General features: G+C 32.3%; 2 protein-coding genes across 2 annotated transcripts; one reads left to right on the top strand and one right to left on the bottom strand.

Annotated features, from left to right (window-relative positions):
• Nucleotides 1,115-2,560, top strand: LOC109359435 (uncharacterized acetyltransferase At3g50280-like). Its single transcript, XM_019604097.1, has 2 exons — nt 1,115-2,423; nt 2,476-2,560. Exon 1 carries the CDS (start codon nt 1,116-1,118, stop codon nt 2,418-2,420), a length of 1,305 nt encoding a protein of 434 aa, XP_019459642.1. The 5' UTR covers nt 1,115; the 3' UTR covers nt 2,421-2,423; nt 2,476-2,560.
• Nucleotides 13,618-14,819, bottom strand: LOC109360193. Its single transcript, XM_019604914.1, has 2 exons — nt 14,235-14,819; nt 13,618-13,984 (listed from the first exon to the last, which is right to left on the bottom strand). Exons 1-2 carry the CDS (start codon nt 14,668-14,670, stop codon nt 13,980-13,982), a joined length of 441 nt encoding a protein of 146 aa, XP_019460459.1. The 5' UTR covers nt 14,671-14,819; the 3' UTR covers nt 13,618-13,979.

The raw sequence follows: 15,547 nt of genomic DNA, 5'->3' as shown, positions 1-15,547 counted from the left end.
ATTTGAAATTTTTTTTGAATAACTTTTGATGTTTAGTAAAAGAGTAATGACCACTTATTTGTTCTCTATCTCAATTTTGCTAGTATGGAAGTTGTTGAAAAAGTCATACAAACTTAAATAACATTTTTGAAAACCTATTGAGTGTAATTAAATTCCATACCAATGTAATTATTGTTAAGAATATGAATGGGAAATGAATGAATTAGATAAATTTTGAGAAAAATCACCTATCAATCCAAAAAATTCATTAAATAATATTTTTAATTTTTCTCAAATGAACTAAGAACATTTTTAAAGGAAATAACTATTTTAAAAACAATTATTTCAATAAAGCATTTTTTAAAATTATTTTTGTTAAAAAAATCATTGTTAAAGTTCATTTTATTATAAAGTATTTTTTAAGAAACATGTTTTTAAAAAATTCAGTTTTTGTAGCACACTACAAGCATGTAACATTCAAAGTTCTATGTGTAAAGTTTTCAGAGGATATATATGATATATATTTAATAACAAAATTTTAATATTAACCTTATTCACGTGTCATATCATTAATCTCACTATCATATGTGCAAATACTACTAAGAATATATATCAACATGAGATTTTTGTTTAATTAAGAATTAAAGTGAGAATAAGATAATGAAGAAAATAGAAAGGAAAAGAAGTTGAAAATGTTTATTTTTTGAGTGGGATTGGTTATCCTTCCAAATTGATACGTTCATGGATATTCATTAAATATGATGAATAATTTGAATGAATACGTTATCAAAATTAATTAATAGATTGTATTTATTTAAATCCACTAATTTTAATAAATAAATTTATTTCTTTGGATTTGGATGAATTATGCATAATTTTATCACATCTAGTAAAGAATATGTGATACAAGATCTATTTATGTATGTAATTAATGACAATCTAAGTGGATTTTCATAGATTTAAAAAATCATTCACCATTTATAAAAATGTCATTAATATTAATTACCGCTTTTAAATAAAAATAACATAAATAAATCAACATACAAAATATACTTTTGTTTATAAAAAAAACTTTAAGCTATTTATTTATTATAAAAGGGAGCATATACTGGTACACTTGCCCCAAGATGAGCAGCATGGTAGATATCATTTCCACCAGTTCCATCCAAGCAGAAAGTGATGTCTTTGGTGACTCCTCATCACCTAAGATAATCCAGTTAAATCCATGGGATCTAACAAGCATGACAGTTGAGACAAACAGAAAAGGCTTACTTTTTAAGAACCCTATCAATATAGAACACCAAATCCAACATCTCAAACAATCCCTTTCTTCCACTCTTGCTTTCTTTCCACCACTTGCTGGTCGTCTTGTAATCCTCCAACATGATGAGGACAACACTATTTCCTCTCACATCCTTTGTAACAATGCAGGTGCCCTTTTTGTTCATGCTGTTGTGTCTGATAACACTTGTGTTTCTGACATTCTTCACTCCAAATATTTTCCTCCTGTTCTCCACTCTTTCTTTCCTCTCAGTGGAGTTAAAAACTTTGAATGTACATCACATCCATTGCTTGCAGTGCAAATAACAGAGCTAGTTGATGGCATCTTCATTGGTATCTCAATGAATCATTTAGTTGCGGATGGTAAGTCATTATGGCATTTCATTAATTCATGGGCTGAACTCTCACGAGGTTGTGATGTTTTGTCCAAACTTCCATCACTTGAGCGTTGGTTTCTCCATCCCAATCGCTTGCCTATAAGATTTCCTTTCAATGAAGACCAAATTGAAAAGTCTGAGGATTGCACCAATTATAAACGGCTTTTCCATTTCACCAAGGAGAAAATTGCAAAAATCAAATCAAAAGCTAATTTAGAAGCCGGCACGGACAAAATATCTTCTCTCCAAGCACTCTTAACTTACCTTTGGCGCACCGTGATCCGTAACCAGCAACTTGACCCAGAAAAAGAGTGCAACTATGGCTTAGTGATGGATCTTAGAGAGAGAATAGTTCCACCATTGCCAGATAACTATTTTGGAAACGCAGTAACCTTTGGTGTTATTGGAATTAAAGCAGAAGAGCTACTACTAGAAGGTGGGCTAGGAAAAGGTGCATTGGAGATGCATAAGATGATAGCTTCCTACTCTGATGAGAAGTTGAAGATTCTATATAAGTCTTGGGTGAGACCTCCAAGCATGTTTGAGTCAGGTGGGGTAAGTAATATGTTGGGAACTAGCAGTTCTCCAAGGTTCAATGTTTATGGAAATGACTTTGGTTGGGGAAAACCTTTGGCAGTTAGAAGTGGCAATTCAATGAATGGAATCACTACTTTGTTTGCTGGAGCTGAAGAAGGTAGTATCGACCTTACATTGTGCCTTCCTTATAAGGTCCTGGAGGCCATTGGAAATGACCCTCAATTCATGGATCCCTTTTCCATCTAAGGAGTGGGGTCAAGCCAAAACATTTATTTATTTTGATCTTGAGTTTAAATCTGAGAAGGGTATGTGCTATGTTATGCAATGAATAATGATTTCTGGTTTCTGTTCTACTTTTTATTATAAGCTTTGTTATTGGTCATTGTATATTCCTTGGCTGCCTCATAGAAAGCCAAGACTTTATATATATATATATATATATATATATATATATATATATATATATATATATATATATATATATATATATTCAGAAATAAAATAAAAAATAATAAAAAAAGAAAGTTCTACAAACTCATCCTTAATTTTCTTTAAAATTAAAAATGGGTTTCTAGACAGCCATCACATTTTATTTTTCTTAAAGAAATTAAACTAATAAATAATAGATTATATAGTTACATCATTTTTTATAAAAAAAATTCCAAATTTTAATTTTGTTGATTTTATATATTAACTTCGATTTTATAAAAATTAATGAAAAACAGGAATATTCATAAGATGAATATTTAATATCCCTTCTCAATTTTGAAAAATAAAAATAAAAACAAAAATTATAAAAATGGTTGAGTTTTTTTATCCCTAATTCAGTGGCAACAAAGTCAGATTTGTTTATATTTTTTATCGAAGTGGTAACAAAATCAATTTTGTTAAGATTTTTGAATCCCTAATAAATTGGTAATAATTTAAGGAGTAAATTACACTGACACCCCTGAGTTTTAGCAAAATTACACAAACCACCCCTAACTTTTCTACACCTACACAAACCCCTAATTTTTATACTTTCTTACACTGATCACCCTTGCATGAGAAATAAGTGTGATTTTTTGAACAAAAAATGTTATAAATGTAATTAAATTAAACAAAACATGGTACACTATGGAGACAAGTCCAAATAATATATGAGTCGATATCTCTTTATTATTTTTTGTTCGTTAGGATATAATATAAGAGCGATTTAAAGAATATATCTTTAGAATTGTTGATGCATTTTGTAACAAAAAATAATAAAGATACATTCATTTGTATATTATTTAGATGTTTCCTCACAATATACCATATTTTGTTGTTTAACTTAATTGCATTGATCACATTTTCTGTTTAAAAGATGACACTTATTTTTCATGCAAGGTGGTCAGTGTAGTGAAAGTATAAAAACTAGGGGAAGTTTGTGTAGATATAAAAAAGTGAGAGGTGGTTTATGTAATTAACTAAAAATCAGGAGTGTCAATGTAATTAACTCTAATTTAAAAGTTGATGTCAACTATTTGCCATAAATAAGACCCTTATGGTCATTAAGGAGGGTAGGGGAAAAAAGAAAATACACAAATTACTCTTAAAAAAAAACTTTGCAAAAAAGTTCTAGTTGTAGCAATAAGTCAAAGGACTAAACTTAGATATAGTACATTAGATATTAGTTGTACTGATAATCAATCAGATTAGAACATGTGTAAATATTTTTACATTTCATCATCAACTTAACTAACACCGTTAACTCATATCAGATTTTGTTTGTTGCTCCACATTCCCCATCTTTGTTCAATTCATACTGTTATTATTTTTTCTACATTGTTTCTCATATGCCTTATCTTCTTCTGCCATTTGCTTTTTTTCAAACGACTCTTCTATCCCATGAAGGAACTCCTAACTCAAATGTTCATATCTTTCTCTCTCTCATATAAATCATGATGTTGTTTAGATTGCCTTTTGGCAACAGATTTGTGATAGGGTTTATAGATGTATGAGATTCATCTAGTTGATCTGATTTAAGTTTACAAGTTTTTGCCCTCAAGCGAAACTTCACTTCCTCCTCTGGTCATCACGATGATGCATGGTCATCCCCATCTTTTTCTCTTTCATAAATTATGATGATCTCAACCATTCCCTAATTTTCTCTAATTTAGTTGTCATTGTACTCTGTTGGAAGTATCCTAGATAACAAGTACATCTCATGGTAATTAAATCATCAAATTCATAAAGTTAGGAAAAATAACAACCATTTCTTCCATTGAAAAGGATAGTATACCTGAAGCCAATGGTGTTAAAGAAGAAAGACATTGCCTTTGGTGTAAAAAGTAACTTTTTTTACTGAATGTGCAGAACATGCTATTCTTGAAGCGAAAATTCTCTCAAGATGTACTGAATGGTCAATTATTGCTTCAAGTATTAGTGATTACGTTGAAAAACTTTTGAATGAAATTTTGATGACTGATAATCAAAACTTTTGAATGAAATTTTGATGACTGATAATCAAAACTTTTGAATGAAATTTTGATGACTGATAATCAAAACTTTTGAAATAAAAAAGAGGAATGTGAAACAACAAAAAATCTGATGTGAGTTAACGTGTTAGTTAAGTTGATGGTGGGATAGAAAAATATTTACATATGTCTTAATCTTATTGGTTACTAGTACAACCCATACCTAATGTAGTTTACTAAGTTTAGTCCTAAGCCAAAAGAGGGAAAAAGGGACATGTTTTCAATGTTCTAATCCGTGGTTTTAATCCGTGTTCGCATGTATACGCTTAGTCATGTGTTACTCGTTGTCAACCACTCTCTGCATTCCGCGTGGTGTGTTTCATTAGCTTCCATTTCGCTCAGAAACGTGGGCCAATCGATCGGCGACACTGAGGCAGATGTAACTCTTAGGCATACACCTGACTCCTAAGCCAATCCAATCACGACACGCCTCTTCCACATGGACTACACCTTCATCCGCGTGGACGGGATAGCTTCAGCGTCAACCAATGAAAGTTTATGGATAATTGGGACAACATTTTCTCAAATAAATTTAAATAATATTTTAAACAAATATGATGAAATCTTAACTAATTCCTAATATGAGGTGCAATATCTTATATGAAGGGTATACTTCACCCGTATAGGAAAGTTAGTTGATTAAATATCACATTTTCTAAAATAATAAATTATCTCAACCAACAAATCATTGTCTACCAAAGAAATATATAGGAGCAAAATCTCATCTTATTAGACACAACAAAAGTTAACTTAATTTTTTTTGTATCGCTCAATAATTAAATAAAATAACCAATCATACTTTAAAGTATAATATGATCCAAGGTAATTAGTGAGAGTATTGTCTAGTATGGGTGAATAAAGTACTAATACCTTCCAGATCTTGATTCAAGTTCAAAGACCAATAAATTCCTACAAAATGGGCTTAAAGAGTGTTTTCTATGTTTTGATCGCAAAATCATAGTAGCGATCCAAATTAGTCTAGCATCTAAAAAAAATCAATAATTATTATTATTATTATTATTGTGATTAAGTACTTTCCTATTTTTATTGTTATAGCTTTTACCAATGACTCTACCTAAACTCATTTTTTACAACAAAACAATATGCACTAGCGTTTTGCACACACATGCCCTATACACGACATAAGTTTAAGAGGGACATTTGCTTCGTCATTGTGGAATTTGGGTCCCACTTGTATTAGTGTGATGAACCACTCCGATTGTCATCAAGAATCATGGTTTTGTCGGTGTGTACTTCTAGTCCAACTTGTATTATTCTTACAATATTTTGAGTTTCCTTTCTTTTTGTTTGAATGCACTTTGAGCACCTTAAAATTATAGAACCTCGTAAGGAACACACATGCTATATACTCGAGTATTAGTGATATACTTTAGGATAGTATGGACACTAGCCTTATCGATCATGATTTTTGTCATCTCTAGTATTGATGAGGTGAACCATTCAGATTGTTACCAAGTATTCTTAGTTATGAGTTTGGGTCTGTCTCTCATTTCTAAACCCATAATATTTAGTTTTCCTTATTTTGAGGGGTTACAATATGGAAACCTTATAGGAATCTTAGAGCTCTTTAAGGCGTCCACAACACCCTAAAACTCTATCCAAATCATGGGAAACATATTGTATAATTTATCATATCATAATTTAGGACTCATGTCCTTTAAATAAAGTGACCCAAGTGTCATCCCAAGCTCTAGTGGTATAAGATACTATTGCATATTGGTATTCTTATACCATAAGCACATCATATTTGCATGCAAAATGAAATATCCTTGATAGGATCCATTCTCGTGAGGGTAATTTTCTTCATAGAAAAACTTGGGTAACCCATTTCCCTACAAGTTAACATGAACTAACCTGTCATGAATTCTTCATATATGGTAATAATGGCTAAACCACCTTAAGATAAGGTTTATTCCTTAAGGGACATGCATTTTACATTATCACACATTTCATTCATACATATATTAACTCAATTTTTTATTTATTTAAACATTCATTCATGCATACATGCATTTAACGATTAAATACATCTTTCAAACATTCATTACCATGCATTAAAAAATATACAATTTAAGAATTTATTGACTAATTTATTCATTCATTAATGTAAATAGAAAAAAACATATAATTCCAACATTCATTCACTCATTTATTCAATCAATTATCTATTTATTTATGCATTCAAAAAATAAAAAATAACTATCATTGGTTTATGCTTTCATTCATTTAAAAAGAAAAAAAAATACATTACTCATACATTCTTATACATATTTATCCATTCATTTAAAAGGAAAAATATATTATTAACACAATTTCTACTTATCCATTCATTCATGCATAACATGCAAAAAGTACATTATTAACACATTTTTCTACTTGTATATCCATTCATTCATGCATAACATGTATTTAAAAATAAAAAAATACATCATTCATATATTCTTCTAATTATCTATTCATTCATTAATCCACACATGCATTTAAAAAATAAAAAAATACATTATACATATATTCTTCTACTTATATATCCTTTCATTCACACATAGCATGTATTTAAAAAAAAATATTCATATATTTATGCATTCAATCATCCATGCTTACATCAAACCAACAGACGTTGGTTCAAGTGGTACATGTTTGATTCTCCTTAAGCAAGGTCTTGAGTTCGAGTCTTGTGGAGAAAAAAATGTTCGTTGGGAGAGTTAGCCCCACATACCTGTGGATGTTCTCGGTTCGGACAGGATTGCCTCCAGTGGGAGGATACCTGTGGGAAACCAAAAAAACAAAAAATCATGCTTACATAAACTCAAAATAAAAAAATATATCATTCAAAAAATTCATTCATGAATGTGTTCAAAAATAAATAAAAAATATATCATTCAAAGATTCATTTATTTATACATGCATTTAAAAAAATACATTATTCTACTTATCTATTAATTCATTCGTGCATACATATATTTAAAAAATAAATTATTCACACATTCTTCTACTTATCCATTCATTCATGTATACACATTTAAAAAACATGCATAAACTCATTTATTTATTCATTCATGCATTTATCAAGAATAAAAAAGCAAAAAACAATCATGTACAAAATAAATAAATAAAACTTGTTCATTCTCTCATGCATCATATGCATAAAAAATTTCATTCTTATATCATTCATGCATCATATGCATAAAATATTCCATTCTTATATCATTCATGCATCCCAAAATAAATCAAATTCATAATCAAATCATGTATTTTTTATTTATTTAGTATAGGCTTAGGGTTAGTGTAACTTGCATTTCATGCATCATTATAGGTTGTATTTCAGTCAATGTAACATGGATTTAATAAAGTAAAAAAATGTCCACCTCATGCACATCATGCATCAATAAAAATCATTCTTTATACATTCATTTCATGATCTCATCGCGAAGGGCATTCGTCAGTTTTGGTTGATTTTAAAGCACTATTATTGGCCTTGATAGAAAGTAATATGGTTGAAACTAAAGCATTCCCAAGAAGAAAGAAAAGATCTAAAAAATATGGAGTTCTTGTTTCAAACTGAGACTAAATGGGCTAAAGCAACTGCTCCAGATGATACTCAGTCTCCAACCTTAGCTCATGCAGGGACTAGTCTGAAAAATTCTCATCATATGAAAATCCTAATTGTCCATATCAATCCCAACCATTATACCTCTCCACACAATTCTATGAATCCCCAAAACTAGGAGAAGATTAATTATATAGTAGAAATGACCAAAGGTATTGTGGAAGGAGGTTCCTATGGTTTGAAGGACGTCACAAACATGTGTTTGACCCCAATTTTGGTAGTGTCACCCAAATCCAAGATCCCTGAGTTTGACAAATATCAAGAGACATTTTGTCCGAAGGATCATCTGACCATGTATGTTAGGAAAAAAACTCCCTATATTAAATATGGCAATTTACTAAACCATATCTCTCAAGTGAGCCAGACTGTAACTACCACCATTTGGTACAAGCGTCTTGAACGTCCTCATATATGATGTTTCAAGGACTTGTGTAATCCTTTCCTTAAGCAATATGAATATAATATTGATCTAGCATCTAATATTATGCTACTCAAGAAAATGTCTGAAGCAAGCGATGACACTCTTAAAGAGTATGTGCAAAGATGAGCAGAAAGGACCGACCAGATGAGGCCCAAAATATTTGATGAAGAGAATGTCTTGATGTTTATTGATACTATAATCTGACCACCATTTTATGATATAAAGTTGGGGAGTGTCTGGTTGGACTTTCATCAATTGATAATTGTAGGGAAAAAAATAAAGAATAATAGCCTAGGGAGCGACATAATTTTGAGGGGCTCAACTAACAAGGTAATCCAAGAAGGATGTGTAAGAACGGGGAGGAAACCTCATTTATTGAGATCTTTGGTTAGCCCTAAATGCTAGATTTTTCCCAAGCACAATGTTACCCTCACATTTATGGTCAAGAAGGGCAGTGTCAAAAATGAAAAAGAAAAACTTTGTATGATGTGATTCCTTTGTCCCACTCTAAGTTATTGTCACAACTTTTTCAGAGATCCATGTTGACTCCCGTCACCTTGAAGAAAGTAGAACCTCCATACCTAGAAGGATTCAATCCAAATGCTCATTGTGAATATCATGTGGGGACAATAGATCATCTTAGGATTGTGATTAACTAAAGAGTAAGGTGCAAAGTTTGATTAATTCACGGTCGACCCGCTTACACGGAAATGTTTTCGTTTGGTAAATGATTTCGTGAAGAACTCACTCTAGTTGCCATTCTAATAATGTAACATCCTTATTACTCTCCCCAAGGTTTTAGGGCCATAAAAGAATGAGGCACCCATGCTTTTCTGAGATCATGAATAAAGATTTATTTTTAGGTGCATATATTTTTAATAAGTACATATTAGTTCATTGATCATGCAAACTTACCATCCCATATTAACACCATCATCTACCAAAAAATGTACATATAATTTAGGACCAAATAAGTGTTTTAGTTTACGTCGGGTTGGAGTTTAAAAATTAGCTTGATCAACATTAAGGGCTGAGTAAGGGACATGCCTTCTTGTTCCAACCTAGGGATGAAAATGAAAATCGAACCTATGGGTACCCGTGAGCCCAACCCAAATTTAACGGGGAAACTCGTTGTGACTGGTGTGAACACCCAATTATGTCCGGCTCAAAAGATATCTTCAAAAAATAACAAATAAAAATAAAATTAGTATTTTTGGCTATTTTCTAATAAAAACTTAATATCTTTTAAGAGTCCCAAAATAATAATAATACAAATTCATTTTTAATTAATTTTTGTTTAAATTTCAAATTTTTGAAGTATGTGCCATAATGTTAAAATTAGTTTTTAAGGCAAGAATCAAATCTCATCCTATTTTCTTTCAAATAAAATAAATGGGAGATTTGACACATGTAGTAATTTACAATGCTATACATAATAAGGTTAACCTCTAATCGTAAAATACATTTTTTCTTTCCTAACAAATCACAATCCTTTAAAAAAACTATCCATTCTCAAAAAAATTATTCTTTCTAAAAAATCCTTGACCCATCATCTATTTCCAAAAATCTTTCACCCACCATCTATTTCCAAAAATCCTCCATCCACAATCCCAAAATCTCTCATACACAACAAATCATATCATCCACAACAACCTCAAAATCTCCCACTCATTAACTCACTCATTAATTTCTCATCCACCTTTCACTCACCCACAAATCCATAAAAATTTCATCCAAAAAATCTTTCATCAATCATCTATTTCCAATAATCCTCAACAATTCTCTCAATAAAAAATACATTAATCAATCATTTCCCCTTAAACATCATCTTTCACACACAAACAATACTCTTGAACAAAAAAAAAAAAATCCAAGAACACCACAAAAGCCATAACATTCATAGTTTTTATGAGAATAATTAGTTTATCATTGCTATATTATTCCTTAACCAAACACAAATACTAATACTTGAAACAACCACACACTAGACAAAACAACATTTCACGAAAACAACAAAAATAACAAATGATTGAAGAATCATGGGCTGCATCCCTGGTCCGGTGATCCATGCCTAAACTCCTCACACAACTAATGATTTGACTGGTTAGAATCCATGCAGATTATATTGAATTTTCAATAGATTCATCTTGATTCAGCAAAAGCTTATAAATTACACAATACCAATGTGGTATTTAACAAAGCTAAAAAAGGAAAGTGCCAAAAACTGAAAACAGAAAAGGCCTACAAATAAGGAAATGTTGTCACAAAAGAAGAATGAGTAGGAAAGAGAACTAAGGCAATAATTCCAATACCCTCCCTCAAGCTGGGAAGTGTATGTTTAATATGCCCAGTTTACCAAGTAGATATAAGAAGGTTGCAACATCAAGGGCTTTAGTGAAATGATCAGCAAGTTGTTCAGAAGTAGAAATGGGAAGTTAATGAAACAAACCAGCTTGTAGACGCTCTCTAACAACATGACAATCAATGTCAATATGCTTGGTAAGTTCATGAAACATGGAATTTGCAGCAATGAAACGAGCTGAGTTGTTATCGCAATAAAGAGCAGTAGGTTTGTTGAATTGAATTGGAAAGCTAGCAAGCAAGTAAGTCAACCATTGTAATTCACAAGTGGTTACAACAAGTGCTCGATATTCTGCTTCACATGAAGATCTAGCAACTTTTGTTTGCTTCTTGGAACGCCATGTGACAAGAGACTTTCCAAGAAAGATGCAATATCCAGAGATTGAACGCCTTGTATCAATGCATGTTGCCCAATTTGAGTCACTAAATCCTTTCAATTGAAGATCAGAATTTGCAGGATAGAAAATGCCCTATCTAGGTGCTGCCTTTAGGTATATAAGAATTCTTGGTGGAGCTTGATGATGAGCATTGGTTAGAGCATTCATGAACTGGCTCAACTGTTGGACAGAAAAGCTTATGTATGGTCTTGTGTTGGTAAGGTAAAGCAACCTTCCAACTAATCTTCTGAATGCAGCAAGATCAGAATAAGAACAAGATGAATCATGTGATAATGAAGTTCCTTTAGCAATTGGAGTGGATGCAGGTTTTGAAGCCAAAAAACCAGTGTCATTCAATATATCCAATGCATATTTCCTTTGGCTCAGTGTGATTCCCTTGCTAGATCTTGCAACCTCAATGCCAAGGAAATATTTCAATGAGCCAAGATCCTTAATGCTGAATAAGGTGTGGAGTTTTTGTTTCACATTGCCAATTTCTGTAGGATCATTGCCTCCTAGGATTAGATCATCAACATATATGAGTATCACAGTAAAGCTGCAGGATTGCTTCTTGGTGAAGAGTGAATGATCATATGCAGATTGGGTGTATCCCATATGTTTTAAGGTAGTGGAAAGTTTTTGATACCACTCCCTACTTACTTGTTTTAATCCATAAAGGGATTTGCGAAGTTTGCAAACTTGGTTGGGTTTGGAAACAATTACACCTTGAGGAATCACCATATAGACATCCTCTTTTAACTCACCATGCAAAAAGGCATTATTCACATCCAATTGATTTAGCATCCAATTTTCAGAAGCAGCAATTGCTAGGACAAGCCTAACTGTTGTTAGTTTGACTACTGGTGCAAAAGTGTCAAAGAAATCAACTCCTTCTTTTTGATCATACCCTTTAGCAACAAGTCTTGCTTTTAATCTTTCAACAGATCCATATGATCTGTATTTAATTCTATACACCCATTTTGAGCCAATTGGTGTGTTGTTAGTTGGTAGCTCAACAATATCCCAAGTTTGATTAGTTTCTAATGCAGTTAGCTCATCTTGCATAGCTTCAATCCATTCTGGATAATTGATTGCTTGTGCATATGACTTTGGTTCAATGTGTGTTGAGATGGAAAGAATGTGAGAGAGATGGTTTGGAGAAATAGAGGAGTAGGATAAGACATAAGAAAGTGGATGATTAATGTGTGGAGAGTATGTTTTTGTATGTTTAAGGAAATTGCAATGAAAGTCATGTAGATAAGATGGTGGATGAGAAATTCTGGTAGATCTTCTTATTGTTTGAGCTTGTGTATATGAAGTAGGTGTTGGTTGATGGTTGGAATTTGTAGGTTCTGTATGTTATGGTGATTCAGGATCAATGTGTATATGTTATGAATGAGAAGATTGAGGTAGGGTGTGAGGTATATCAAAAGAGGTGTCAAGAAAGGGAAAATCAGATGTAGGAGTTGAAGAAAATTCATTAAGTATTGGAGCAGCATCAGTATGATGATAAGGAAATTGATCCTCATAGAATTGGAAATTTCTAGAGATGAAGATTTCTCTAGATTTCAAGTCAAAAAGCACATATCCTTTCACACCAGTCTTAAAACCCAACATGATGCATTTTCTGGCCCTTGCATCCAATTTGGTGCGATGACTAACCAATGTGGATGCAAAACTCAAACAACCAAACACCTTGATCTCATGTAAATTAGGCTTTGATTCATAGAGCATTTCATATGGTGATTTTTGCTGCAGAGTTTGTGTTGGAATTCTGTTTATGATGAATGGTGCATGTTGAACAACAAATGACCAAAAATTGTTTGGAAGGTGTGCATGGAAAAGCATTGATCTGGTTACATTAAGGAGATGCCTATGCTTTCTTTCAACAACTGAGTTTTGCTGTGGAGTCTCAACACAAGAAGTTTGATGAATAATTCCCAAAGTATCAAAGAATGTAGGCATTTTAAACTCAATTCCATTATCAGTTCTGATTACTTTAACCATTTTGCAGAATTGTGTTTGAACATAAGTGACAAAATTCTGCATCAATAACCTTGCCTCTGATTTATTTTTCATAAGGTACAACCGAGTATGTTTGGTGTAATCATCAATCAACAGTTAAAAAATATTTAAAACCATTGGTGGAAGATGTGGATAAGGGGCCCCAAATGTCCATATGTATTAGATCAAATGGTGCTAAACTTCTTGTTTGACTAATAGGAAATGGCAGTTTTGCTTGTTTTGCCAAGTGACAGAATTCACAGATTTTCTTAGCATCAAAATACACATAAGAGAAATCCTTACAAATGTGTTGTAATACATCAACAGAAGGATGTCCTAATCTGTAATGCCACAAATCAAAACCAGAATGCCTATAAACTGAATTAACCAAAGTATGCTTCTCTAATGTTGGATGTGATGGTGTGTCAAGGATGTACAAGTTCCTTATGACTTTAGCATGTCCAGTCATCTTCAAGGTATTGGTATCCTGAATCATACATTGAGAATCATCAAAAATCACTCTGCAATTCAAATCAGATGCAAGTTTATGGATTGATATCAGGTTGAATTTGAATTCTGGAACAAACAAGACTTTGTGAAATAGCAAATGTTCAGAAAACTTGATAATGCCTGAATAATTAGCTGAAACAATAGATCCATTTGGCAATTTAATAGTGACATGTTTGATAGATTGATATGACATGAAGCTAGATAAACAAGGACACACATGATTTGTAACTCCACTATCAAGAATCCATGGATGGATGTTACCTGAGTCCTTATGCATATCTGTTTCATTAGTGGACATGATGCTAAGTTGGTTCACTTTGCTTTCAGAGGATCCAACCAGACCTGCATTATTGAATAATGCTGCTAGTTCTGCATATTGAGCTGGACTAAAATTCAATGCAGTTTTTCCATGGTTTTCAGTATGCAGAGGGTCATTTTCGGTGATGGCATCAATCATGTTTGTGCTGACAGCATTATTAACCTTTTGTTTGCCAAAATTAGGTGGGAATCCATGCTTATAATAACAAACATCAGTTGTGTGTCTTTCTTTTCCACAATATGTGCAAACCTTTTGGTTATTAACCCTGTTAGGATTATAACCTCTTCCCATTCCTCTACCTTTGAATTTTCCAGTTACATTTCCTCTGCTTAAAACTCCTTTCCATTGTGCATTTTCAGTTGAACCAACGCCATTCATGTTAGAGTTAAACAAAACTTTAATATTGGCACTAGTTAATTGCCTTTCTTGCTGCTGCAATAATGAGAATGCCTTGTTGATACTAGGCAGAGGTTCTAGCAACAAAATTTGTGATCTAGTTGTGCTAAATTCATCATTCAATCGTTATAAAAAACAAATCACATAATCAGATTCTCTTTGTTCTTTAATGATTTTTACCATTATGCATTTGCACTTGATAACACAAGTACATGAGGGTATAGATCTCAATGCTTCCAAATCTTCCCAAACAGTTTTCAAATCAGTGAAATAGTTTGAGATATCTCTATCGCCTTACTTAACGGAATGTAACTCCTGCAGTAAATCCGATATGCGAAAATGGTCCCGTTTTGAGAATCGATCTTTCAAGTCATTCCATAGCTCATGAGCATCCTCAATGTAAACCGTGCTTTGAGCAATTTGCAAAGTCAGACATCTTGTAATCCATGAAATGACCATGAAATTAAATCTTTCCCAATCATCAAACATTAAGTCATCAACATCAGGCATGGTTATAGTACCATCAACAAACTTGAATTTGTTCTTGGATAGAAGAGCACATTTTATTGCTCTACTCTAAGAATTGTAATTTGTTCCATCAAGCTGCATTGAGACAAGAGTTGCTCCTGGATTCTCTCCAGGATGTAGATAGAAAGGATTTCATGGATTTTGAGCTTCATTGCTGTTGAATTGTGCATCTGATTGGTAATCCACCATTGATGAACCTTAAGAAGGAGAAGAATGAAGGAAGAAGACGAGAAATGTTCGCAACGGTATTCAGAGCATTTTTGCTCTGATACCATATTGAATTTTCAATAGATTCATCTTGATTCAGCAAAAGCTTAGAAATTACACAATA

This window comes from Lupinus angustifolius, chromosome LG11 (assembly GCF_001865875.1).
Source record: "Lupinus angustifolius cultivar Tanjil chromosome LG11, LupAngTanjil_v1.0, whole genome shotgun sequence".
NCBI classification, from domain to species: Eukaryota; Viridiplantae; Streptophyta; class Magnoliopsida; order Fabales; family Fabaceae; genus Lupinus; species Lupinus angustifolius.
This window is presented reverse-complemented; position numbering and strand designations above follow the sequence as displayed.